This window comes from Cricetulus griseus, chromosome 3, assembly GCF_003668045.3.
Source record: "Cricetulus griseus strain 17A/GY chromosome 3, alternate assembly CriGri-PICRH-1.0, whole genome shotgun sequence".
Classification (NCBI taxonomy): Eukaryota; Metazoa; Chordata; class Mammalia; order Rodentia; family Cricetidae; genus Cricetulus; species Cricetulus griseus.
Window position 1 is genome coordinate 201,951,394 of NC_048596.1, and position 27,266 is coordinate 201,978,659.

The 27,266-nt window shown below is 46.7% G+C and overlaps 1 protein-coding gene across 1 annotated transcript in view; it reads left to right on the plus strand.

Annotated features, from left to right (window-relative positions):
• Positions 1-27,266, plus strand: part of Disc1 (DISC1 scaffold protein) — a 173,269-nt gene that overhangs the window by 110,132 nt on the left and 35,871 nt on the right. Inside the window, exon 9 of the mRNA XM_035441703.1 lies at positions 15,919-15,979. Within this exon, the coding sequence (XP_035297594.1) occupies positions 15,919-15,979 (61 nt within the window). The remainder of the gene's footprint in view (positions 1-15,918; positions 15,980-27,266) is intronic.

Below are 27,266 nucleotides of genomic sequence, written 5' to 3' on the forward strand. Positions count from 1 at the left end.
TGAATATAGATATCTAGTGATTGTTCGGCACCAAGTTCCTAAGATGCTGTTCTTATCCTATTAGAAGCTCTGTTGGTTTATTTTATCTACTATTTCTCTTTTGGGAGGTGGTATCTCATTCTGTACCTCTGAATGCCCTGGGACTCACTATATAACCCAAGCTGACCTTGAACTCTTTGCAGTTCTCATATCTCAGCTTTCCTGGCGCTGAGATGGCAGGTGTGTGGCACCGCACCAGCTTAAGAGGGTTCCTGTATGAAGGGCAGGGGCCTTGACTGTGACTGGCTGTTCTCCCTCAGGTGTTCTCCCCACAGAGTCTGTGCCCTCATTTATAAATGTACTTAACTTCCTGGAGCCTGGCCCACAGCAGTTCCCTGTTCTTGTCACCCTTCCTTCCCACCAGCTCCAGACAAAATATGGAAATCCTGTCCCCAAGTAGTCTCCATCACAATGCAGCCTCACAGCCCAAAGAATGAACTTTTAACCCCCGATTGTGAGGATGGCTGAAACCATTTTTGTTGTGGTCTCTGCTTGCCTTAGAACTGCTCTTCCCAGGCTCGGTGGGCATGTGGTGGCACTGCCTCATCACAGGGCACAGACACCCCTGCTCTGAAAATGTGCAAGTCATGAGCTTGTCTGAGGCTCCATGGGAAAGTGTTCAGAGCAAGCAGGCAGATGGATTTGGAGACTGTAGCTGATTTGGGCCAGGAAGCCCAGGGAGGCTGAAGGAAGGCAAGCCAAGTAGAAGGTCTCCAGAAGGCATAAACACCAAAGGGAAGAAGGAAGTGATTGGAGGGCAATTCTGGGTTTTCTCTTGAGTCCAGCGACATTGTTTTGGAAGCAGACATACTGCCTTCTCTTTTATATTCCCTTGAATAGAGCGTTTGCTGCTGATTCCCCAGGACTCATTGTTTCTTGGGTTTTGACTAGGTTCAAGTATATTAGCCATTTCCTCAGGTCTTCTTCTATATAAGGGGCACTTTGTAGTTGTTTTTTTACTCTTTGCTCTTTGGGGGGCCTGCCACCCAGTTCCCAAATAATCACATGGAAACTTATTCTTTCTTATGAATGTCCAACCTTAGTTTGGCTTGTTTCTAGCCAGCTTTTCTTAAACTATCCCATCTATTTTTTGCTTCTGGGCTTTTATCTTTCTGTGTTCTATATCTCTTTCTTTACTTCTTACTTTGTGGCTTGCTGTGTAGCTGGGTGGCTGGCCCATGGTGTCCGCTCTCCTTCTCCTTTTCTCGCTCCTTCTCTTTCCTTCTTTTCTCCTCCTATTTATTCTTTCTGCCTGGTAGCTCCCCTTATCCCTCTCCTGCCTTGCTGTTGGATGTTCAGCTCTTTGTTAGACCAATGAGGTGTTTTAGACAGGCAAAGTAACATAGCTTCACAGAGTTAAACAAATGCAACATAAAAGAATGCAACACATCTTTCCATCGTTAAACAAATGTGCCACAGCATAAAAGGTTGAATGCATCTTTAATTAATAGTCTATAACAGCACTTGGTGAGGAGGATAGAGCTGCTGAAATAGTTGCTAACTTACCTGGGTACCTGGATCAGAGAGGGGGCTGCTGTTAATAGAGGAGTCCAACATGGAGGTGCAGTAGCTATGAAAGCTGCACATCCAAAGTTGCTGGAAACCTTGGGTCCTAGGACAAGCTGGGAATCTAAGATCAACTTGCCCTGTTGCTGTCATTGTTGCTGGAAAAGGGGGAAAAAGTGTGTTTGGGGGGACTTTTAGGAAATTAGCTGACAGAATGTTCCCATTATGATTCCCCCCCACGGTACCTCTGAGATCATGTGATCTAATTCTCTCAGACAAAAAAACAGAGGTGAGAAAAGCTTGGTGGCATATTGGGGTCACACAAGTAGTTTACAGGGAGCCAGTGGCAGTAGTAGGTGGTCACCTAGCTCTGCCATGAACTTTTCTCTGCTTGGACCTAGTCTGTGTGCTTATGTGTGTCCATGTGAGCTAGGTGGTTTCTCTGCTGCTGCTCACATTTGGGTATACTTAACTTCCCTGCACAGATAAGAAACAGATCTGAAGCTGGGTAACATGCCTGCCCAAGGAGCTGGATTTGTTTGCCTCTCTGATTGTCTCAATTCAAAGACTCTGCCCTGCCCTTGTGCCTCAGTGGTACCACCATCTTCCTTGTAGCTGGGATGCATGGCACTGCCAGGACTGTGTGGCACTCAGCCCCCCTTCTGCTGCTGTTGTGATGGCTGGCTCTCTAGCCACCAATTGCCTGCTTGCTCGGCCTCTTAAGATCGATGAGTGCCTTGGGTCATAGATGATTCCTAAGTGAACACACTGGCTGCATCCAACACGATCTGTGCCTCACAATGTAAGCTCGGTCCTCTTGCAACCCATAAGGAGTCACACCATTCCTGTACCCCACCCTAGTGAGCCTCTATTGAGTTGCTTCAGAAATTAAACTCAATCTGTACTCCTGTTAGAAGACTCCTGTGTAACAATGTGTGAAATGGAGGTTAATGTCCCTCGGCCATCATCTCCATTCTGATGTTGATGCTGTAAAATGAGGAGAGGCAGTCTAGCAGCAATCACCACTGTTAACTGTTGTGAGGAACACAGATCTCCTGGGCTCCTATGGGAGTGGGAGGGCATTGCCCTGGCTTTCAGATAAGTAAATGAGGCGTGGAGATACTAATATGTGTGTTCAAGCTCCTTCCTAAGCTGCAGTGCTCTTTTGTAGCCTGTTGTTGCTGGGCTTCTCCCATGAATGGATGGATTATCTGTGACATTATTGCCCACAGGGAGAGAGGGTCTTCATTTGGATCAGATGGGAAACGGTTCAGGTCTGTAACTAAACTCTCATTTCTAAACAGGTGGCAAGGATGCTGGGAAGGTGTCCTGCTCCCCACCCCTACAAGGAGCCAGCATACTCTGGAATTTGTGTCTTCCGTGGAGTTGACTTAGAGAGTGGCTTGATGACCTCTGAGGGAAAGGGCAGACAGAGGAACCTTGGGAGCAGCCTCAAGACTGGTCCACAGTAGGCCTGAGCTAGAGAGAGACCATAGTCCGGTGTGCCTGACGTCATAGGGGAGGCCTTCTAAGTCAGACAGAGACAGATATACTAAAGAAATTTCAGGACTTCTGAATACAGTGCCTGTATCAATTAATCAAGTCAATCCCTCACAGCCATGCCCACAGGCCAGACTGTTTTGGGCAATTCCTTGGTTGAGACTCCTGAAAAGTCTCCTTAACTCCCAACAAATGAACCCAGCTAAGCCAGACAGTGGCTGAGGCCATTGCCCTGTGTGTTCTGAATCTTCTCACCTATGACTAAGCTCAAGCCCACAGAAATTTCCATATTCATTTCTCATGTTTAAACAAGATGGGCCTGGGCATGTGGTTCCTTTGGTAGAGTGCTTGCCTAGCATATAGGAAGCACCTGTGAGATGGAGGCCAGAGGATCAGGAGTTCAAGGTCATCCTCAGCTACATAGCACATTCAAGGCCAGCCTGGGTTACATAAAACCTGTTTCAAAAACAAAAGTATAAAACAGAAGCAAAACTAGTATATTGTCACAATCTCTTGGCATGAGCACCCCCTTCAAACCACAGAACTCTAAGATATAGTAATAGAATCTTTCCAGTCCCATCTGTGGAATCAAAACTTGACTTTGCACTCCCTGTTTCTCTCCTTGTTGGCCAGAGGCATTATCAGTTAGCCCCATGTTTATCTCGAGTCCCTGTGATAAGCAGAAATGGCACACTTATCTCTGAGCCCTTTGGTGGAAAGGATATCAGCCAACAGACACTGCCCAGATACAGCAATGTCAGGCACAAATCACACCTTAATCTACAATCTAACTCCATCTTCCATTAAGCCTGAATCCCCATTTTATTATGTCGTCAAGCCAGTTCTATATGGCTCACTGAGAAAATGCATTTTATGATCTTGTTAGAAGCAATGGTTTCACTGGGATCATTTTAAGCCAATAATTTCATACTTACCTCCTCCTCAGTACCTGGGACATTAACTTATTAGCTACTCTGGTGTCAAGCCTAATGTGTTTTAAATACTTAAAACAAATTCCAGGCACTGCGGGGCTGGAGACTGGGTTTTCTGTCGGCATTGAGTGCTTTGGGTTACCAGGGGGGGAAATCCGTCTCAGTGGACTATGGGGGAAGGCTTGGCTGTCTGCTCCTGACACACGGGAAGCTTGGTTTCACCTAGCAGGAGGGAGATAATGACTGCTGGGCTATGGAAGTTCTGATGCCCTGCTGCAGCTACAGTATTGAAATGTCCCCCTGGCTAGCCCTGCAGCTGGCCCTGAGAGAGGTGGGTGGGCTGTGGGCTGTCAGGGCTGTGGTTAGAGGCTGCAAGGGTAGGGCCTTCTTGAAGACAGGAAAGGCTTTGTGATAGAAGGGGAGCCCAGCTTCCGTAGGGTGGGGGAGTCGCGTTAATTTTTGAGATAGGATCTCACCAATTTGGCTAATTGGCTGACCATTGAGCTTCAGGAATTCACCTGTCTCTGCCCCGCCCCTCAGCACTGGGGTTATAGATGAGCACTGCTGTGCCCAGCTTTTATGTGAGTGCTGAAGATCCAGGCCCAGGTGTCATGTTTATGCAGCAAGTTCTCTACCTACTGAGCCATCTCCTAGCCCTCAGATCGTGTGTGTGTGTGTGTGTGTGTGTGTGTGTGTGTGTGTGTGTGTGTGTGTGTGTGTGTGTGTGTGTGTGTGTGTGTGTGTGTGTGTGTGTGTGTGTGTGTGTGTGTACATATGCAGAGACTAGAGAATGATGTCAGATACCTTCCTCTAATGTTCTTCACCTCTTTTTTTTTGAGACAGGGTCTTACTGAACCTGAAGTTTGTTGCTTTGCCTAGGTTTGGTGACCTGCAGTCTCCTAGGATCTGCTTGTCTCTAACCCCCTACACTGGGAATATATGTGCACACGGTCATGCCCGACTTTTAATGTATGCTGAGGATGTTGCTTTCACAGAAAGCGCAATTACCTACTTAGCCACCTCCCTAAGTCCCTTTTTTATTACAAAATCCAGGTGACCTTTCACCAATCCTCTTGGCAGCCTCTGAGTCTTTGCAGGCTTTTGAATACTGCACTCTTCACTGGCCAGAGAGACCCCCTTCTGGCTTCGCTACGTCTCATCATTGTGTTTTCTGTGCCAACTCCTCCATCTTTACCCGCTGGGGTGGTTAATATTGATTGGCAGTGTGACACAAGCTAGAGTCCTCTGGGCACACCTGTGAAGGAGTTTCTTGATTGAATTAGCTGAGGTGTGACCACCCACCGGAAGTGTCGGCAGTGCTATTCTGTGGGTGATGAAGCAAGCTTAGCATCAGCGCTCATCTCTCTCCACTTCCCGATTGTGTGCATGTGACCCGCTGCCTCCAATTTGTGCCACCATGACTTCCCTGCCTGGAGCTATGAGTGAGAATAAACTACTTCACTAAGTAGCTTTTGCCAGACATTTTATCAAAGCAATGAGAAATATAACTGATGCATCCATCTTTTAGTTTCCACTTCCTGGGGTTCTGTATCCATCTGCCTTTCCTTCCACCTGTCCAGTGTGGTAGAATAATGGCCGTAGGATATCCACGTCCTAATCTTCAGGACCTCTCTGTCTGTGTAATCTCACACCCACTATCTCACTATGTGTCCCTGACTGCCTTATTTAAAAGGGCAGCTTACCCCCAGGGCACAAGGTCATGTTCTCTTAGCATCTGGTGCAGTCATTAACCTCTTTTACTTGTTGCCTGTGTCCACTCCTGGAATATTGGCTCACACCTGCTTTGCTAGATACATTCTAACATCATAGATGACAAGCGCTAGTTTTCATCATTGTTGTAATTGTTGAGTGTGTGGGCCAGTCCAGTCTAGCACCATGGTCAGACAGTTCTATTTCTCAACTAGCTTTGCATATAAAGCTACCTGTTCTAGACCAGCCTGATTCTAGTGTGAGGTATCTACCCATGGTGCTGTGAGACTGAAGACAGAGGCAGATGGATCCAAGATTTCGGAATGTAGTTTATTAGGCACTCGCTGACAGAAGCATGGTCCTGAAGATGGCACAGGAACAGCGGGGTCCTGGGACTTGGTCAGAAGGAGGACGGAAGTGGCTTCACACAGGGTGTGCTGTACCTGTCTTGTCTCAGAGCTCCCGTGCCCCCAGGGCGGATTGCAAAGCTCCAAGTCTTTCTGCCAGGGTTTCATGTTTACTATTTGCTGGTAAACTATGTAGGGGAAAGCTGACCAGGGTCACTCAGGAATAGATGTGGAGGTTCGCACCCCAGATGGCTGTATTCATGTCATTGAACCAGATATGTACCCTCCACACACTGTCAAATTTCAGACTCACGCAGCCCTGCCTGTAATGCTCAATAGATCTAATCCTGCCCAGCCACAATCCACTGCACACCACGCTGGATCAGGAGCAGCCAGGCCATTCTCCACAGGAAACCTGTGAATGACTTCCTTGTTTGTTAGACAAAATCACACTCCCACAGGGGACTTAGCATGGAGGTGCCCTCTGCTTGCTGCACCCTCATTTTTTGCGGTGTTCTCTGTTTTCACTTTCCTAGATTAGCCTGGATCCTCACATTCCTCTTACGTGTGGCCTCGTGGCTGCTGCTCCTTTCTTGTTACAGGCCATGCTCCTTCTCATGTAGGATTCAGTTCAGCTTGTCCCTTACCTGTCCCCAACCTCCATGAAAACTGTTTTTCTGGGTGCTTTCTGGCTTTTCCATCCCAGCCTCTCTTCCCGTGTTGTAAAGATCTCTTAACCATGCAATTCCCTCATTAGTTCACAAGGTCCTTAGGGCCACGAACTTATAGCACATGGACAATGGGGGCACCAGGCAAGCCACCTGGCACCTAGCAGGGGCTCGGCAGACACCTGCCGAGTGAGTGAATTGGTTTGTGTGGCTTGGTGAGTTCAGGCTGGGCTGTCAGACGAGCTAGCGGGCATTTGTTCTGCCAGTATCGATTTGCAGGCACGACTCTATGTGTAAATGCATTTCACTGTTCTGCCTTAGGACCCAATTTTTGAAAATTAGATTTTAAATGTCGTATCCCTCTCACTTACACCATGTGCTTCCAGACAACCAGTGCGTAATGTAAAATGAAAGGCGTGGAAAATGGACCCATTTAGTGTACTCTATTTGAAATCTGTTAGGCTATTTTTAAATTCTCATGGACCTTGTGCTCCTGAGGGTGGGCAGGAGAGGGGAAGAAGGATGGTGGGAGGGGGAAGGGAGGGAGCACAGATGTAAGCTAGTGGGATACTGAGGACTGTTGTGTGTTGTTCAGTTTCCATTTTAGTAGAATCCCAAATGTGATTTCTGAATTGGGAGACTGAAAATGAGATTCGGCCTCATATTGCTGCTTCCCTCTGCTCTTGCAGTGGGAACCATGGGCTACTTGTGTGCAGTGCAGTCAGCATGCTAGCCTGCATCCTGCCTCCCAGCTGATCTACTCTTCTGGGTCTGCTGCAGGTGGGAAATGGGTTCAGATAGAGCCACCAAAGAGGTGCATAGAACTCGACTCACTTGGGGTATGGTTTTTTTAGGGTGTATGTGGAGTATTTATCAGTCTAGTCTAGTCTTTGGTTGTTTGACACACACACACACACACACACACACACACACACACACACATATTCTCTCCCCCCCCGTCCCCCCCCCGTGTATGTATACATACCCGTGTGATGTATATCTTTGGTCTTGGTGAGTATGTATGCACCTGTGTGTATGTGTTGGCCAGAGGCTGACATTAGTGATCACTCTTTACTTCCCCTCCTTTTATTTTTTGAGACAGGGTCTCTCATTGAACCTGGAGCTCACCAGTTAGGCTAGGATGGATTGCCACTAAGCCTCAGTAGTCAGCCTGTCTCTGCTTCCCCAGTGCTGGGATTATAGTTGCTGTTACTATGCCTGGCTTTTTACCTGGGCACTGGGGATTTGAACTCAGGTTCTCATACTTGCATCGCAGACACTTTACTTGTTGGAGTCGTAGCATGTACGTTAAACTACCAAGTATTTTAGCTGTCATATTGGGAGTTTTCTTACATCCCTGAGCATTGTAGGGTGAGATGCTGTCCATGTGACCTGGAACAGGTGAAGTCCAGTGGCTGGGAGGGGCGCAGTTTTCTTTTAGAATCTAGGCACTTGTCATTCTGACCTCACCTTTCCCTTGCCTGGAGGAATCCCTTGTCTGTGGGGTGGCTGTGGCTGATTCCTTTAGTCTTTGTCACAGCCTGACAGTAGTGAGGAGGCTCTTACACATAAAGGAGATTCGTTCTGACTTCTGTGAGGATCTGTAAACCAGCAATGTGAGAGCCTCTTCCTGTTGCTGTGACAAGTGACTGAGGATGGATGAAGAAATGAGCGCTACTTGATTCATGATTTTGGAGTCTGGAAGTCCAACATTGAACAGCCCATGGGTTCAGCCATTAGTGAGAACTTCATGATCCATGGCTTTCCAATGGCAAGGGTCCTGGAGAAGAGATTGCATTTTGGGACAGAAGGACATCAGAGAGGGACTGAGGGGCCAGGTTGCTGTTTATAACACACTGTTCTTGGAAGAACCAACTGTGGGAAGGCCCACTTACTCTCAGAGACCAGCAGTACTCCCATCCAAGGGCAGCACTGTCAACACCCCAGACCGTGATCCAAGATCCCAGTAACCCACTCAAAGCAGGGGACAATGGCTTGCAGTGTTGTTTTTGATGATTTAGTGTCTGATGATGGGATTTGGAACTCCTCTGACTCCTGCATTCTTTGCCCTGTGCTCCTCCTTCTGTCTGTTTTGTGTGCACAGTTGACCCTCCACACCCATGGTTTCTGCATCCATGGATTCAAACAACTTTAGGTAAAAGAGCATTTTTAAAAATTGTGTTTATGTTGAGCATATTCAGGACTTTCCTATTGTTGGAATTCCGTATACAACACGTGAAACAGCAGTCCCCATGGCATGAGCACTGTTAGGGATGCAGAGCTGGTTTAAGGGGGACAGGAGGGTGTGATTTTGCTATGTGCAGATGTGGCACCATTTCACTTGAGTCTCCAGCATCCCTGGGGAGCCATAGATGCAGATATCTCTTGTGTTATCAGTTCTGGGCCTTATTTTCCAGGGACCCTATGTAGTCCCACTGTCAACCTCAGGCTGTCAGTCTGGGCTCCTCTGTCCTCCATTCATTCATTACTGATGGCTTTATAGCAGGAGTCTATGTGGTGTCTGTTTCCTTGGCTGGTTGTCAGTGCTCTGAGAACTATATCCTGTTTCTTCAATTCCCTGGTAAGAACATAGCATTCAGTACCAGTGGGGTCACAGTGCTTGACACCAGTGGGAGCAGAGTGCTAGTGTGTGGGTGGCACTCAGTACACCATTATTGGACATAGAACTAGATGCTTGCACCTCCTTGGGTTCCAGGACTGGGGCAACAATAGAGAGAATTCATGATTCCATTAGAAGACAAGGCATACTCTGAGTAACCTTGATAGTTTGGAGTTTTTGAATGCTTCACAGGAACCATAGGGCCAGAAGGAGAGACCTGGGGGACCATCGAGGATATAGGTGGATAGAATCAGGAGGCATTTAAAGAAGATGCCAGCACAGTGGGGATGTGGGAACCAAGTTATGAGCCTTAGAGCAAATATCCCCATGTTAGCTCCAGAGGTGACATTGTAGGCATGGAGCTGCCCACCTCATGTTTCGAGATAGGGTCTCCCCTTGGCCTTTAACTCATGGATTAAGCTTGGCTGGCTGACTAATAGGCACCAGGATTCATCTGTCTCTGTATCCCCAGTGCTGAGGTCACAACTATGCGCCACCATTTACAGCCAAATGTGTGCCACCATTTACAGTCCAGTGTGTGCCACCATTATACTTTTAATATGGATGCCGGGGATGAAACTCAGGTCTCATGTTTATGTGATGAGAACATTATTAACAGCCATCCCCCAAGTCTAGGCATCCTGTCCGGGTTTTTTTTTTTAACTAGTATTGCAGGACACCCCACCCTGTGGGGAGGGGTGAGCAGAGCACTAGGCAGTGTGGCTATGTGGCACTCCTGCTAGTAGAACAGCAGGATTTCCCTCTGCGGTCAGAATTCTTTCAGTGAAATCACTGTTGTGCTTCTTGGCAGCCCTATGCACATGGTAAAGCCTGGGCTTTGGTAGATCACTAAGCTGGGGTAGAATTTCTTTTTTCATTTTCTCCTGAAACAGTTCTCCTGGGTCTTACCTCCCTATCCTCAAAGGGATTTGGAGCAGCACTTTGAGAATTCAACAAAATAATGATGTGCAGGAAGTGTCCCGCCAGCGCCCCGGGTGGGCTTGCTTTCCTCAGCCTAAGAGGATCAAATGCGGATTTGGTTTTCCACAGCAAATATTTTAAGATAGTTTTCTATTTCAAAAGAAAGGGTGCAGACTTCATTCCTTGATCTGTCTGTTAAAAGGGAATGAAGAGAATTATATCTGTGTGTGCACATGGCTGCACACTCATAGAGTGCACATGAATACACGTGTACACATGCCAGGATATATCCAGATGTATATGTGAATATGAGCATGATTGCACGTTCCCAAGTGTATAAGCACATATGTGTACATGAAGCCTGCATTTTTATGTGTAAGCCTGTGAGCATGCATGCGTGTGGTCACATCTGCACATGCATGTGTGTGTGTATACATGCATGCCTGCATTTGTGATTGACAGAGGAAAGGGAATCAAAGCGAGAGTGTATATTCTCAGATGTATGCTGCTAGGCAAGGAAAATAAATCAGCATTCTAAGCAACTTTTGAAACACTGTAACTTAATCTGCAGGTCACAACTTCTCCATTTAAATGCACTAGGAAGCATAAAAGCAAAACCAGGAACCTGCTGCTGTCAGCAGGGATGGAGGACCGGCAGCCGGTAGTTCCATCAAGAGAACATTTGGTGAGGATGTGTGTGGAGCTGGAAGTGAGGCTGCTTATTGCTGAGAGCGTTAGTGTTTTCCGACCCGTTCTGCATCCTGGAGCATTTGGCTTTGGTTTTGTCATTGACTCCTGCTGACATCAGGCTGTGTGCTTGAAGGGCATCAGGAGATGGCATGTAGGAAGCTGGGTGGATCTGGGAAAAGTGGCACTCACCATGTCATGTGATACCCAATTAGCTGGTGACAAGCATGGCAGGCGGGCTCAGGCTTTATCCTCTGTAGAGCCAAAGCTCACAGCAGCAACCTGACCTCCAGAGGCTCCTTTCCTTCCTGCTGTTCCCCCTTCCCCCTAAGTCACTTTTGGGCATTGAGTATCATATGGTCACTATTGTCTGAGGGGTACAGTGGGCACAGGGACAGTCTGGCACATCTGAACTCAGCCTCCACCATCCCACAGGGTAGACTGAAAGCTGGGGTGTGAATGTCGGTTGTTCTTCTGGACAAGAAGGCGCCAGAGTAACACTGCCCCACTCTGCTCTGAGGAAGTTTTCATACAGCTGGTCTTAATGCCACTCAGGGTGTGAGGTCCTGGACAGTGTCTCCCTCACCTGACCGAAAGAAACCTGCAAGAGCGAATCCAGCCTTGCATCTACTTCTGTGTATAACTGTGACAGCCACGATGGGGACATAGAGCCTGTCCTACCAGACAAACTAAGTACTCCAGTGATCCCATCATCCTTGTGTGAGATCATGTGCTCCAACAAATAATCACAATGCAAGCTCAGGGAAAGTGACTTGGAAATTTCCAGGAGGGTAAAATGAGTTGACAATGCCCATTATTCAAGGATGCAAATCTTGCTGTGTATGCAATGGCTCTTCTAAATCAGCCATGTCTAATCACATACCAGGAAAACCCTCTAAGACCTCTCAACCAGCCCAGTCCCTCAAATCTCTCTTAACCACCCCCCTTAACTAAGCCTGAGGCCTTGCCTCCCTCCCTGAAGAACCCAGAAGGACTACTGCCTGGAGCAGCTCTCTCTGAGGCTCACTCTTGCCTTCACGGTCACCGTGTGACAGCTCCTATCACTAGCTTGGTTTGCATTGCTTTCTGTTCTTTTGTGCAGTATTTTTTATTCTGTGAACATCCCATACCTGTATGGGATGTATGTGAATCATGGCCATCCACCCTTACCTCCCTTTGGCTCCCTTTGGTGCTCCAATCCTCCCTGGTTTTCGGCCTCATGTCTTCTCTTCATTTTACTAATAACTCCCTGAGACCAGGTAGCAACATCCATTTGTACATTGACTGTGTGCCATCCAGTGCAGCATAAGCAGTCTACTAGCAGCCACATCCCCAAAGGAGAATGACTCTCCTTTCCCTCCTCTCTCAACAGACTTTAACTTGCCAACAGCTCCTCCAACAAGGGTGGGGTCTTGGAGGCCCCTTCGCTGTTCATACTGGGATTTTTTTGTCTGGCTTGATCTTGTGCATGTCTCGGGTGGGTAACAATAGCTACTAAGAGTGGATTGTGCAGCAGCCACGCAATAGCCAGAAGTCAGCATCTCATGGCTTTCCTCCCCGTCTTACGTTCTTTCTATCCTCTCTCCTGTGGAAGTCCCTGAGCCTGTGATGGTGGGAGTTTGGTGCTGATGCCCCACCCACAGCTGAGCACTCAGAGTTATCTAGATCCTGCACTTTGACCAGGTCTGAGCAGCCCAACTTTCTTGAGCCAGGGTGATGTAGTGCCCATGGTGCCAACACAGGATCTTCTGTGGCCACTGTGTTAGCTGAAACCCTAAGAAAATCCCTTTCTGCTAATACATCTTCATTCTCTGGGGCCCACATCCGTTGGTTTTGCTTTCTCTCTGCAAATCTCCTCATTAGAAGAAAAGAGAAGAAAAGAGAGGATAATTAGCAGCCTCAAGCCAAACAATGCCTTGCAATGTTGAGTAACTCTATTTGGTGGTGGTGTGTTCATTTGCTTCTGGCTCTGGAAGTCTATAAGGAATATCTAGTAGCCTGGGAAGGCGATATGCTTCCAGCTTCAGGGTTCTCTCTCAAGAGCCCTGTCCAGCCAGAACTTCCCTATACCATTGAAACATTGAATCTGTGGCTAAACAGGCACGGAGAGGCAGTGGAACACCTGTGTAACAACAGACACGACACACTTAGTCTGGAGGAATGAGCAAGGTGAATATGAATGCTAAAAAATTGAGGCTAGGAAGATGGCTCATGGACGAGACTGACTTCCTGCCGTTGAGTATGAAATGAGATACATGTGGACAGCTTTGTGGGAAGAATCCTTCCAGCTTTCCATGCCCTGAGCGGTCCTGTTCCATTTCATTTACCAAGGCAGAATGGCTGCAAGACTGTCTCCCTCAACTTCTGGGGCTTTTGCGTGGCTGAGTTCACCCCTCATTTTTGTACAGGGTTTAATTTTCCAAACAAACCTGGAGAGTGGCTAGAGCCTTGGATATTTGAAATTTGTCAGGATTCCAGTTTTCCCTTTGTTTTCTCATCTTCTTTCTGAAAATTTTTACTAAATGGAAGGTAATTTTGATTAAATTGGTGCTCGAGTGTTATCATTGAAATGTGATAACTTCTTTTGCAAAAATGGGCCTAATGTCACTTCTATTATTGGGGGAAGGCTACATCCAAATGAAAGCTTTTTCAGCTTTTAAAAATGTACTAGCATGCACATGGTGTAATATGTATCTGCAGGCAAACATACACATAAAATAAAAACATACATTTTTAGAAAATGTTATAACAGCTGGGCATTGTGACATGTGTCTAATCCTAGCCCTAGGGAGGCAGAGTCAGGAAGATTTCTGTGAGTTTGAGGCCAGCCTGGTCTAAAGAGCAAGTTCCAGGATAGCCAGGCTTCTACATAGTGAGCAAGACCCTATATTTAAAAAAATAAAAGTCAACCATTCTTAGTTTGTTGGCTACACAGAGGTCACTGTTTATATTGGCCCCTCTGGGTCCCTTGGTGCTAGATCCTTTTTATAGTTAAATAGCACCAAGTATAGGGAGCTGGCAGGATGGCCCAGTTGGTAAAGTACATGATAAGAAAACATGAAGACCTGAGTTCAACCCCAGCACCATTTAAAAGTCTGGTGTATACTTGTCACCCCAGCACTTACAAAGTTATGGTCTCTGAGGTTTGTTGGCTACCTGGCCAGCTAGATCAGTGAGCTCAGGCTCAGGCTCAGTGAAAGACCCTGTCTCAAAAGTGACATGGAGTGTGACTGAGGGAGACACCTGATATCTGCCTCTGGCCTCTACACTCACACATGCAAGCACACACGTATGCATATACACATGCATGCACACACACACACATACACACACACACACACACAATACTAATAACAGTGCCTTGCATGAGATGGGATCTAGGTTAAACACCTGTAGCACTGACTAATGCTCATGGCATGCACTCTGCTAAATAGTTTCACAAATTTACCAAATTCAATTATCAATCAGTTTCCACTTAATTTGGATTCATTAAACTAATTATTTGAAATCCATTCTAATAGCAGCTTATTCTGAATATTGGATTCAGTTGGCAAGTGGGACGTACTGTTTCATGCCTCTCCCCCATTAAAAACCCGAGATCCCATTTGTTGTTTCCTTTGGCATTTCCTGAGCACCCTCCCTTATTCTCAGGGTCACCAGCTCTTCAGAGGTACCTATCTAGTAGATTCAGGATGGAGATGGGGAGTGAGAATGGGGATAGGCCCTGTTCTCAGTTAGTGGTGTTGGTGGTTGTATTATTTTGGAAGTTGAAAATGTAAAACTCCATGTCCACATACTAGTCTGTCTTGAAGGTTGCTGCAAGGTGCTTATTGTTGGTTGTTTTTACTCCTTGCTCTTTTGGGGGGCCCACCACCTAGCTCCCCCCCAAAAAATCACACACGGAGACTTATTCTTTCTTATAAATGTCCAGCCTTAACTTGGCTTGTTTCTTGCCAGCTTTTCTTAAATTATCCCATCTATCTTTTGCCTCAGGGCTTTTATCTTTCTGTCTTTCTTTACTTCTTTCTCTGTGGCTTGTTGTGTAGCTGGGTAGCTGGGTGGCTGGTCCCTGGAGTCTTCCTCTCCTTCTCTTCTTGTTCCCCCTTTTTCTTCTCTCTGCCTACCAGCCCTGCCTCCTTCCCTTCAATTCCATCATAGTGGGCCGGGCCTGGTAAGTGGGATGACTGTGTCTACAGTCATCATGATGGGGCCAGGCAGGAAAAGTGGGGTGGTTGTGTCTACAGTCACCATGATGGGGCAGGCAGGGAAGATGAGGTGGTTGTGTCTACAGTCATTATGTGACCAGGCATGGCAAGTGAGGTGGCTGTGTCCATGTCATCTTGGTTAGGCAGATAGAGATTTAAAGGCCCACTCTTGGCAATGTACTTCTGTTTTAAGCCCACTCAATGGCAGTGTGAGCATGAGGTGACCGATCTCCATACCTTTGTGGATCAGGAAGAAGAAAGCTCAGGGTGAAACCAGAAGCAGATACTACCTTCAGAACTGGCCCCTAGTGACCTACAGCTGGAGACCAAGCATTCACACACAGTATCTCTAAGCCATAATGGGGAATCTAGCATTCAGTATCTAATTTATTTAACAAAATATTAGATTGACAGCCCAGATTACTTATAAACATGAGTGCATACCAGTTTTCATTAATGGAGACTGTCTTTTGGAAGGAAGGTTTTGTCACACACAGTGATGGGCTGACAGTGAGCTACCTGTAAGAGTATTAAGTCAGGGTGACCCAATGACAGTGCCTGTGTCTGATTCTAGCTGCAGAGACAATTGGAGCCTCTGCATACTTCCAGTGCATGGCTCTGGGCAGCCACTTGGATGGATCTGAGGGCTTTCCAAATACAACATGCTGTTATTGTTAGAGCCTTGACCACAGTCCTTTGTTTTCAGCTTTTAAATGAGCAGTTGTGGTTTTCTCTCGGTTGGGGCTGCAGTTGCTTGCACTCACGTTGGGTTTTTTCTTGCAGAAGCAAGTGTGAAGGCAAACACTGTGAAGTACATGGAAGTGCTGGAGAGTCAGCTGCACAGGTAAGGAGGTGCTCTGCCCCATAGACTCCGGGATGTATCAGCTTACTCTATTGGAATTCAGTAAGGAAAGGGACAGGGCCAGTCAATCTCTACAGTGAGTTAACAAAGAAAGCAGGAAAACACACTCTGCATCCCCAGAGGAAGGAGCAGGTGCTGTCTCCTAGCCCAGGCTCCCCCTTGACAAAGCAAATAGATTAGAATGTTTAAAGGCATCTTGGCGAGAACACTGGGCAGTTTTCACTTCTCAAAATGAGAAAAGCCTCTTTGGGATCCTGAGTTGAGAATTCATGCTGCGGTTTGCTTTTCCTTTCTGTGTAGCCTCTGAAGGGGTCTTAAGGACTGTGAACTGGTTTATGCACAGAACAATGTAGGAATGTACATTGTAGGTTCTGTTTTGAATCCCAAATCAAAACCAGCATGAAAATTCCTGGTTGCTTTATTTCTTTCTGTTTTTTTCTTTTTTGTAAAAAACCCAATTAGGAATTCAGATTGGAGAAGCATTAGCGACGCTGCAGCACGTCAAGCTGTTTCTGGTTTTCAGGGATGTCTACTTCTGGAAATAAACCCCAGCCAGCGGGATCTGGTCCTAATTAAGGGAACAAGTTCGACAATGTAGTCTGTGCTTTTCCTCCCTGGCAGCCAGTTTGGTTTTATGGAAACATCTTGCTACTATTTTGGAAATTGTTAAGTGGCTCTGGAATAGATTTGCCTTAAACCTTTGTCTGCTGGGACAATGTGGAGGCTTCTCCCTTCAGGGTGAAGGGCCAGGCATTCATCCCAGAGTGTGGGGTTAACTTCAGGTTGCAAGCCAAGTCCTTCCACCCACCAACTGACCTTGCCACCCCTAGACCTGGAAGAAGCTGTGGCAGAGCTGGTCAGCAGAGAGTGGCTGACAGGAGTGTACACAGGTGGCTCAGGGACTTGGATCTGAGGCTGGCTTTCCTGCCCTGCCATGTGCTGGGAGGGGCATTCTGACACACCCCTCTCCATCTTATTCCTGCTATTCTCTTTTTCAGGAATGCAAGTCACATGAGCATGTGGCTTAATAGTCGTATTGGGTTCTTGGACAGCACACGGTTGCCCTAGAGCATGGGCATTGACAGATACCTCACCAGCCATGGCTCTGCACTTATGGTGTACCAACCGTCAGGAAGAATTAGCTCTCTTTTCCCTATTTGTTTATTCATTCTTCCTGTATCAGGGTTGATATGCTCATGCTGTGGTACACATGGTAACTTGCAGGAATCAGCTCTCTTCTTACATTATGTGGGTTCTGGGTACAATGAACCAGGTCCCTGGGCTTATTGCCAAGTGCCTTTACCTACTGAGCCACCTCACCAGCCCATTTGCAGTGTCTTTTGCCACAGATGGGAGGAAGGTTTCTGTCTTTGTGGATAGGTGTTTATAATTCAGTGGGAGGCGTTCATGTTGGCTCCTTGTACTGCAGTGACCTGTGTCCTATTAGGACCAAGTGTACAGTTGCTCATCCTTCTATGTGTGGCCACCAGCCCTGTCACCTAGTGTGGGTTCAGGCTTCAAGCACACTTGGTTTTGCGTCCCATCAAGTCAGCCTCTTGGGTGCCCCACAGATCTACTTCTGCCTTGCCAGAGGAAGCATCTTTCTCACTGGATGACCATATGACCACCTCTGCTGTGTGTGGCAGCTGCTTCCTGTCTCCAGGCTGGCCCCACCAGCCTGTTCCCTATGTGATCTGGTACATGCTCTTCTAGGGCTCAGCTCATCAGTCCTTTTCAGTGGCATCCCCCTGCCTCCTCCTGCTGTCTTCTCAACATCCAGAGCCACAGCCCTAGTTTGCTGGGAACTCTGTCCAACTCTGGCGGGCCAAGCTCCTGAGAAGGAGCCTGCATCTCATTAAAGGCCAGACTACTGTGCCATGTGCTAAACCTCCAGTTACATTTAGTTTAGGAATCAATGGCCAGTAGCAGTTACCTCTTGAAACTTGATCTCTTACTTGCTTATTTTTATTTTATGTGTACTGGTGTTTTTGCCTGTATCTATGTCTGTGCATCACGTGTGTACAATGTCCACAGAGGCCAGAAGAGGGCATTGTATTCTCTGGGACTGGAGTTTATAGATGGTTGTGAGCTGCAGTGTAGGTATTGGGAATTAAACCTGGGTCCTCTGAAGACCATCCAGTGCTCTTAACCAACTCTCCAGCCCCTGGAACTTTATTCTTAGTTGTTAAGACTAAAAGTCAAAGCATCCTAGGAAAGTATAATGTCCAAACCCATTTGCCTTGGCATCCACTCTCTGTGACTCACAGTAGAATATTAAAAAACAAAACAAAGCCACTCTGAGGAGCCTTACCCACTTACTGTTCCCCTCCAGGCTGTTTCAGAGGTGACAGCTAAGTGGGATGTGTTGATTTAGCTCTTCCCCTTGGGGCTGAATTCTGCTTTAATTCCCATCATCTCAATTATCACATATTCTCTGTTAGCTTTCCTACTGAGTCAAAGGAAATATTTTTTAAAATCCTTACTTTTGTCTGTGGTTTTTTGAGACAATCTCTTTCTGTAGCCTAGGGTTGTCTTGAACTCAGGATCCTCTCACTTCAGGTCCTGGGGGGGGGGGGTGAGACTAAAGGTGTTTACCACAAATTTTCTTGGCTACAGGTTTTTACTTTGGGGCTAGAGAGATAGCTCAATTGGTAAAGTGTTTGCTTTGAAGCCATGAGGAGTTGTGTTTGATCCCTATTGACAAACCAGATATGGTGATGCGCACTTGCAATTTCAGCACTAGGGAGATAGAGACAGGTGAATCCAGCAGTCTTGGACTAACTGGTGAGTTCTAGTCAGTGAGAGATGCCCCCCACTTCTCTCTCTCTCTCTCTCTCTCTCTCTCTCTCTCTCTCTGTCTCTCTCTCTCTCCCTCTCCTCCCCCCACTGTAAAAAAACGATGGGTAATATCCAATGATTGACCCAGAAGTTCTCTCTATCTTTCTTTTGCTCGCCTTTCCCCAGCCCTCCATCTATCCTTCTCCCTCCCTCTTCCTCCTTTCCCCCTCTCTTTTGTAGATGAAGTACATTTATTATAACAATCTCATATCTTATGTAACCACTGTGGAGGAGAAATCTTTTTGACCAATGAAAAATTGGTACCTCTGGTTGTCAAGGGCCAATTCTCACCTGCCCCCACCCCAGATGTGCACACTGGCTTTCTATACACCTATGGAGTCCATTGTATGCATAGTTAGGGGGAACATTCTTTGCCTTTCTAGACCGTCTTGGCTCTCTCTGCTTTGTTTTCCTGGAGTTGGATCTGAAACCTTTGCTACAAACCATTAATGCACTTGTGAAGCTGCTGGTTTATTTTTGTGTCCTTGCACACTACTTCATTTCTCAAGTGTTTACTTGAGAGTGAGTCAGACTTTCAGAAAAGATACTGGCATCTTCTCTGGTCACAAGGGTACTCAGAAACTCCTTGTGTGCCTCTGGCTCGTGTTAGGGACACACGGGAACTCAGTCATCTTATCTGAGATTTATTTTGAAATTAAGAGCTTGATACCTTTTCTTCCTAAAGGAGAGCTGGCTCTTAAAAAACAAAACAAAACAACAACAACAACAACAAAAACCCCTAATGTTTACCTACTAATTATCTGGAAATTTCTACATGAATGTCCTCACAGGCAATAGTAGCCAGGTAGGTTACTCAGCTAACAAATCTAGGAGGGTTCAGTAGAGGGGATCAGGGCTGGAGAAAGCCATGGAGTGTCTACCAGGGCTCCAGGATACATTCTCAGCCTGTTCACAACAGTTTGGCCCCAGTGCTGAGAGCCAGAAAAATGGGAACCATGGCCTGTACCCAGCAGTGTCCTGAGTCTCACATGGTACTCAGGGAAAGACCTGGTTGTACCCCACAAGGCCCCCAGAATCTGTCACTCTCTGCCACAAGCTGGTAGGTCACATGCTCTCTGACAGTAACTGAAGCAGTTGTTTCCAGAGGAGCAGGGAGAAGGTTCTAGAATTGATGGGGAATGTCCTTTTGTATACATGCAAGCCAAGACCATGTGGAAATACATAGATTTATGGAAATGGGCTAATAATAAAGACAGAGCTAGCCAATAAATAGCCCTAACTATTGGCCAAGAGTTTAATAACTAGCATAGCATCTCTGTGTGTTTATTTGGGGCTTAAGCGGCAGGACCCAGACAAGGAACAACCACAACATAGAATTCCTATCTTGTGCTTCCATTTTACTGGTTAAGATTTTATATCTATTAGTATCACATACATATGGCAGCACATGCATACCACATATGCAATGAATCCTGGAGGGCATGTTCAAATGATATGACTCGGTGGACACATGATAAGAAACGAGAGACATGTGGAAGATATGTCAGCAAAGGAACTCCCCATTCCCGCACTGCTTTGTCTTCACATCAGGAAGGAAGAGCAGGAGTTGGTCTTGGAAAAGCAAAGTGGGCAGTGTGTGCTCCATCCCAGCATGCAGCTGCCAGCGGTTCCAGCTGTTCTGACTGATCCCACTATCTACCTCCTCACAGGAGTTTGGCATTGTGGTGTGAAGTCCTCTGGGGTCCCTCAGATGGGTTCTTTATTCCAAACCATGCAAGGTCCTTGGCACCTGGAAGAATCGGTTTCAACCCACATTGAGTGTATTCCTAGTACTGTGGATGGAAATGAATGTAAATCTAGCAGCAGGGAAATACAGAGCTGGCTGCCTCAGGAGCCTGCCGCCCCACACAAAGGAGAGCAATGCAGGTGTGTGGATGCCTGACAGCCTCAGATGGAGGGAGTTTCAGTTTTCTTTCCTGATAGGTGTCTACCTTCACCCTGAACGGAGCTCTTTGTTCAGCTGTGACTCTGCTGGGCAGGAGCAGGACTTAGGGCACAGGGGCTGGAAGAGGCAGTGCTCTTTAGGTCTCTAACTTGGCCAAAGTTTGTCTTTCATTCAGGTACTGTTGACCCTCCTTCATGTGGCTCCTTCTGCCTGTCCTGTCACCTGTCCACCCCTCCTTAGCCTCAGACTGTGACATGAACTGCCCTGTCTATCCATGACTTCCCTTTTCACCACCTGCTTGCCTCTGAGTCATGACTCTCCTGCCTCAGCTTCCCAAGTGGGAGGATTACAGGATTATACCCTGCCTGCCTTTAAATTATATAATTTTTTGTAAACTTTCAAATCCAGAGCATAGTTGGTAGCACAATACTTTAATCCCAGTATTCAGGAAGCAGATGCAGGTGGATCTCTGTGAGTTCAAGAACAGCCTGGTCTACATAGTAAATTCCAGGCCAGCCGGGGCTACACAGTGAGACCCTGTTGCAAACCTAACAGAGCAACACCCCTGGCTTTGCAAGCCTGCACTGCTTTATCTTTTGCTGTAGGATGTTGCCATCTCTAGAGAATCTAGCAGTGTTTCCCAGGGAAACAACACTTGCCCCCCCCCCCAAGTGTCCACCGAAGATGGAGCTGGTTCTGGCCGTGGAGCCTTCAGGACAATTCAGAAGGACTCTGACCTCTCCTGTTAGAGTGACTCAGAAGCCAGTAGTCCCTAGTCCCAAATGCAACACCTGTATCGCAGGTGACAGGCAGTCATCCTGATCTTCTCAGTACTGTTAACTAAAATAAAGCACCAGGCACAGGAATTACCCTAATGGTCTCATTTCTCTTGAGGCCTCATCTTTAACACAGGTCAGAAAACCTTAAAGCACAGCTAGACTGTGTCTTTTTCCATCCTCGAAATTGGTGACTGCAGTGTGTACCCTCAAATCCAGGGTCAGGCTAGAGGTGTCTTCAGGAAAGGGCTCATGAGGGAGCCTCATGGGCCATCTCTCCTGGCTGCTGTGGAGAGCAGGGTAGCGGGTATATGGGTTCAGGAATGAGACTGTCTAGATTTGAATGTGATCGCTTCTGAGTGGTGGCTGTTCAATAGACAATAAATCTCTTCAAGCCTCCTTTTTCTATCATAAAAATGAGACAATTACAGAAGAAGATAAAAGATGCTTCTCATATACAATAATGACTGAATAAATGAGAGCTATTATTCATCAGTAGCAGTCTAACACCACAAAAATGATGGAATGAAAAAACTCTACTTTGAGAGATGGGGCAATGGCTCAGCCTAAGTGCTTGATGTATAAGCACACTGACCTGAATTCAATGCCCAAAACCCACTTTTTTTTTTTTTTGGTTTTTCAAGACAGGGTTTCTCTGTGTAGCTTTGGAGCCTATCCTGGCACTTGCTCTGGAGACCAGGCTGGCTTCGAACTCACAGAGATCCGCCTGCCTCAGCCTCCCAAGTGCTGGGATTAAAGGTGTGTGCCACCAACTCCTGGCTCCAGAACCCACATTTTATAAAGTCAGATGTGATAGTGTACACTTTAATCCCAGCACTGGGGAGGTAGAGACGTGAGGATTTATGGGGCTCCCGGGCCTCGCCTCCTTCTCAAGTTCCAAGTCAGTGAGAGACCCTGTCTTAGAAAATAAGGTGGTTGGCACCCAAGGTTGTCCTTTGGCCTCTCCATGTACACACATGCATGTGCACACACAAGAACAGTCACACAATTCCACATGGAAATCAATCCTTATTTTCTAAAAGCAGGAGAGACTTCCCATCTTCTTGGTGAGACTCAAGGTCGTGGTGAGTTCTCAACCTCCGTTATCTAAACAGTCTGCTCTTTCTGCTGCCTGCCCTTTGGCCAGATGCCGACAGCTCCTGCAGAGGGTGAAAGGAAAAGACATGTGGTGATTGAGTCCTTGTCAGTGGCTCTGACGGAGACTGAGAGCCTGCAGTGCTTCCCACACATAGCATGGACTGGCTGAGGTCCTAGATGCCTGCTGCCTTCACAGACACACACCTGCCAGTGGAGTTTGTGAGATGGAGAGCCCTGACCTTGCATGTCCCAGGCCCAGGGATCAGCTGTTTGTGTCTCCTGGGCTCTGTGTCTCTGCATAGTGACCCTTTGTGGGCTTCCAAGAGCATCTGGGGTTGTTACAGCTCCCCCATTCTACCTCTCCTTTTCCCTGAGACAATGCAAATGTCATGGAGAGAAGAGGGTGGGTAAAGAAACAGAGACCTGAAGTAGCCCTGAGCATCATGCCAGGAGGACCACTGGATGACATGGTGTCAGCTCTGAGTGAGTCTGTGTGAGGAGGGGTTGAGTACTGTCATTGTTTTCCTTGTCCTTGATATTTGTAACAGTTAAGTAGACATGAGGCTGTTTTGAGAGATAGCCTGTGCTATATGGCTTTTCCTTGGGGCCGGTGAACAAATATTCATTCACCCCAGATAGGGCCCCAGGGACAAGGAAACAATTCCACCCAAGTCCAACTTGGCAGAGCAATAAGTTTATTGGGCTTACTTACAGGCGTATGAGTGGGTGTTACAAGAATGTGGCCGCTATTGGGCAGCGACATCAACAGAGTGTCTACCACAGCAACCATCAACCTTTAGACATCTCTAGGAAGAGGCCACTTCATGGAGAGCATGGGAATGGACTGATCTCATAACGGTCTTATACAGTTCAGCATAGATGCTCTGATTCAAGGTGGCAGAGCCATGTCACACAGGAGGACGCTTCCAAAACCCATTTCACATTTTACCCTTCACATTCCAGGGACAGTTGTCACATGTTTAAAGACAAAGATTCCTGGGTATAGTGGTGCGGCCTGTAATTCTAGCACTTGAGAGATGAAGGCTGGGGGATTAGGGGTTCAAAGTCAGCCTTAGTTACATACTGAGCATAGTGAATTTGAGGCTATCCTGGGCTACATGAGACCTGTCTCAAGAAAAGATACATAACAAAAAAAAATCATTAAATAACAGGAAGTGTCCAATCTCAGACAAGTTTAATACACCCAATGCAAAAGTTCAACTTGTGTCTTTTTGATATGTTTGACAGGAATTGAGAAAATTTTTTGGGGGGGAGTTGTTCCGAGACAGGGTTTCTCTGTGGGTGTGGAGGCTGTCCTAAAACTAGCTCTTTAGACAAGGCTGGTCTCGAACTCACAGAGATCCACCTGCCTCTGCCTTCTGAGTGCTGGGATTAAAGGCATGTGCCACCACCACCTGGCCTGAGAAATCTTAAAGAGACTTTACTCTTGAGTCAATATATTAGTGGCAGTGATCCAATTTGTCTTTAATTAAATGAGAAGACTTTTTAAAATGTTCTTATTTTTAATGACTTATTTATTTTCATTTTATGAACACAGGTGTTTTTCATGCATACTTGTCTTTGTGAGGGTGTCAAATCACTTGGAGCTGGGGTTACAGACAGTTATGAGTTGCCATATGGGTGCTAGGAATTGAACCTGGGTCCTCTGGAAGAGCAGTCAGTGCTCTTAAATGCTAAGCCATCTCTCCAGCCCTGAGAAGATTTTTTAATTACTTGAGGAAGCATTGAGATTGCATGATAGTTTAATTTGATAATGTGGCATGAACTGTGATCCAGGCACATGGGTTCTAAGATCCCTGCTGCTGGCAGGGGGGGTGGTGTTCTCAGACACTCACTCTAGAGCAGTGGTTCCCAACCTTCCTAATGCTACAACTCTTTAGTACAGTTCTTCATGCTGTGCTGATCCCCAGCCATAAAAGTATTTTTGTTGCTACTTTATAACTATAACTTTGCTACTGTTATGAATCATAATGTAAAGACCTGATATGTAAGATATCTGATACGTGACTCCTGTGAAAGGGTCATTCAACCCCAAAGGGGTCATAACCCACAGGTTGAGAACCCCTGCTTTAGATGGTAGGCTGTCAGTGACCCTTCTGAGCATCACCTGTGAGCCTGTACCACTGCCATGGCAAACACAGGGTTGACACAGCATCACACACAGGGTTCTGAATCAGTCTGCTCCCTCTTCCTCCTGCCTTCTCCCACCACCTGCCTGTGTCACGAAGCTCCTGGTAGAGCATCAGTGATGAGGGATGAGTCCCTGCTTCAAAGATACCAGGCTTCATGGCGTTACAGCTTGACCTCACATCAGGGTGGGACTCTAGATCCCTCACCGTAGCCAACTCAGGTGGAAACCAGTGTCCCTCCGCTGCTGTTGCTGCCAGAAAGATGACATTTCTGGAACCAAGACAGTTTTATGTGATTTTATTATGCACGAAGCCCCAAAGGAGAACTCCCCAGCCTCATTCATCACAAAACTCAGCTGTGCTCCAGTGTATGAGGCTATAGGTGTATGTATCAGCACAGCTGGCTTTCTGTGTGGGTGCTGGATATCTGAACTCAAGTCCTCATACTTGTGCAGCAAGCACTTCACCCGCAGGCTGAGCCATTTCTCCAGTCCTTTAGGTATTGTCCAGTGAGGTGCACTCATTCCAGTAGAAGCATTCGCCACTAAACCTGATGACCTGAGTTTGACCCTTGGGACTCACTTGGTAGGAGAAAACGGACTTCTTCAAGTTGTCTTCTTAACCTCCACATGTAAACAAGCACAGTTGAGTGTGTGTGTGTGTATGTGTGTGTGCACATGTACACAAACACATATACAAATAAATAAATGTAATTAAAATTTTAAGTCTCCATTAGAAGTCATATAATTATTTCCTGGACAAAGCCAAAGGTGAGAATCACAGAGATGTGACAACCACACAGAACTATCAGTCCAAGTTATTCTCTTTATTATTCTGTAAATTCGACAGTAAGCAGTGCTGTGGGCTCCTCAGGGGCTCGCAGCGGCTGCATTCCACAGGCACAGGCCGATAGGATGCTTCGGATGACTCAAGCCTGTCTTAATTGACTCTTTTGTGTATTTCTTGATTCATTGCTCTCCGAGGAACTGCTTCCGATGATGGTGTTTGTCAGTGCTGGTATTACAGGATGGAAGTGGCCCCAGAGGCTGGTGGTGGCACAGGTGTGCTCATTTGTGTGGCTCACTGGAGTGTGAAGGAGAAATGTGTTTTGAAGGGTGTCTTCCCATCCTGCTTGTCAGGTCTCCCCTGGAGTTTGCCTCTGTCATCTCTAAGTGACTACTTTGGATCCTTTCAATAAGGGGAGGGGGCTAGTCAAGTTTAAGTGAACAGTCTTGGAGTGAACGTGGTCCCATCTTGGTTTCCCAGAGTGTCAGCATCCAGGCGGGGCCAGTCATTTGATATTGTGACATAGCATTTTCATCTACAAAGCTGACTGTCGAGGACCCCCCACAAAAAGTTATAGCATAATCCTCTTTTGTTTTAAGCATTTTACGATGTGCTAGGCCACGCTCACAGGTATCCTTGGCATGCAGCATTCAGGCTGCAGGTTGGATACACCTGGTGGACACTTATACAGAAGCCTGGGACCTGGCTGTTACCTGAACCTCCTTTAGTCTGTCTAAGAACTCTTCTAACAGCCAGAGGACAAATGTCCAGATAGTCAAATCCCAAGAAAGATGAAGCTAATTTCAGGTGGGGAACAAGGAGTGTCCCAATATCTTGACTTCTTTCAGTGCTTATGCTACTGGCTTTTGGGCCTTTGACCCACTCATGCCTCATAGTATTGAGCACAGTCAGGTGATATCCTTGCTGTTGTTGCTTTGACTGTATTTTGGTGGATGCCTCCCTCCCCACTGGACCATGCAATCAAATGTGCAAACAGACTGCTTTTCATGGGAAGGTAGAGAGACTGGATGAGTTCAGTGATAGGAGTTTTAGGAATCTTCTCAGTATGGTTTGATGGACTCTGGGGTCTTTCAGTGCTAAACTCAGAGAAGGACAAATTTCAGAACTGTCTCTAAAGCATGGAGAGATAGCCCTAAGAAGAGTCGGATACAATCTTCATTGTCTCTGTTTGGAGAAGAGAACAGAACAAAACATGGGTCCAGTGCTGTGCTCTGTGACATTGGATATGGTTTGTGTAACCTTGCACAGAGGCTTCAATGCCACCACAGGCAAAAGGATAGTGGGGCACCTGGCTTCACCTAAGGAGCTTAAGATCTCATGGCTGAGATGCAGAGAAAGCCTAGTGTCCTCTGATGGGAGTAGAGAGGTTGATGGTGGTCCATTCACCCTCCAGATTAGGTATTGTGTGCTCAGCACCAGTGGAAAACACACGGAGAAGTAAATATTTGCTTGAAGAATGTCTTTCTGACACTTCAAGGTACGTTTCCTGCCTCTGAGAAGCCAGTCACCAGCTCCATCAGTCCTGCATTAGAATCGGAGGAAAAACGATCCCCACAGCAAGAGACCCGTGGTTTGGTACATCCAGCGGAGATAATGTGACCAGCATGCAGTGGCACTGAATACTGATAAGGATGTGACAGGCCACGCTTAGACTTGATGTCACATTCAGATGGTAGCTGAGAGATGAAAAGCAA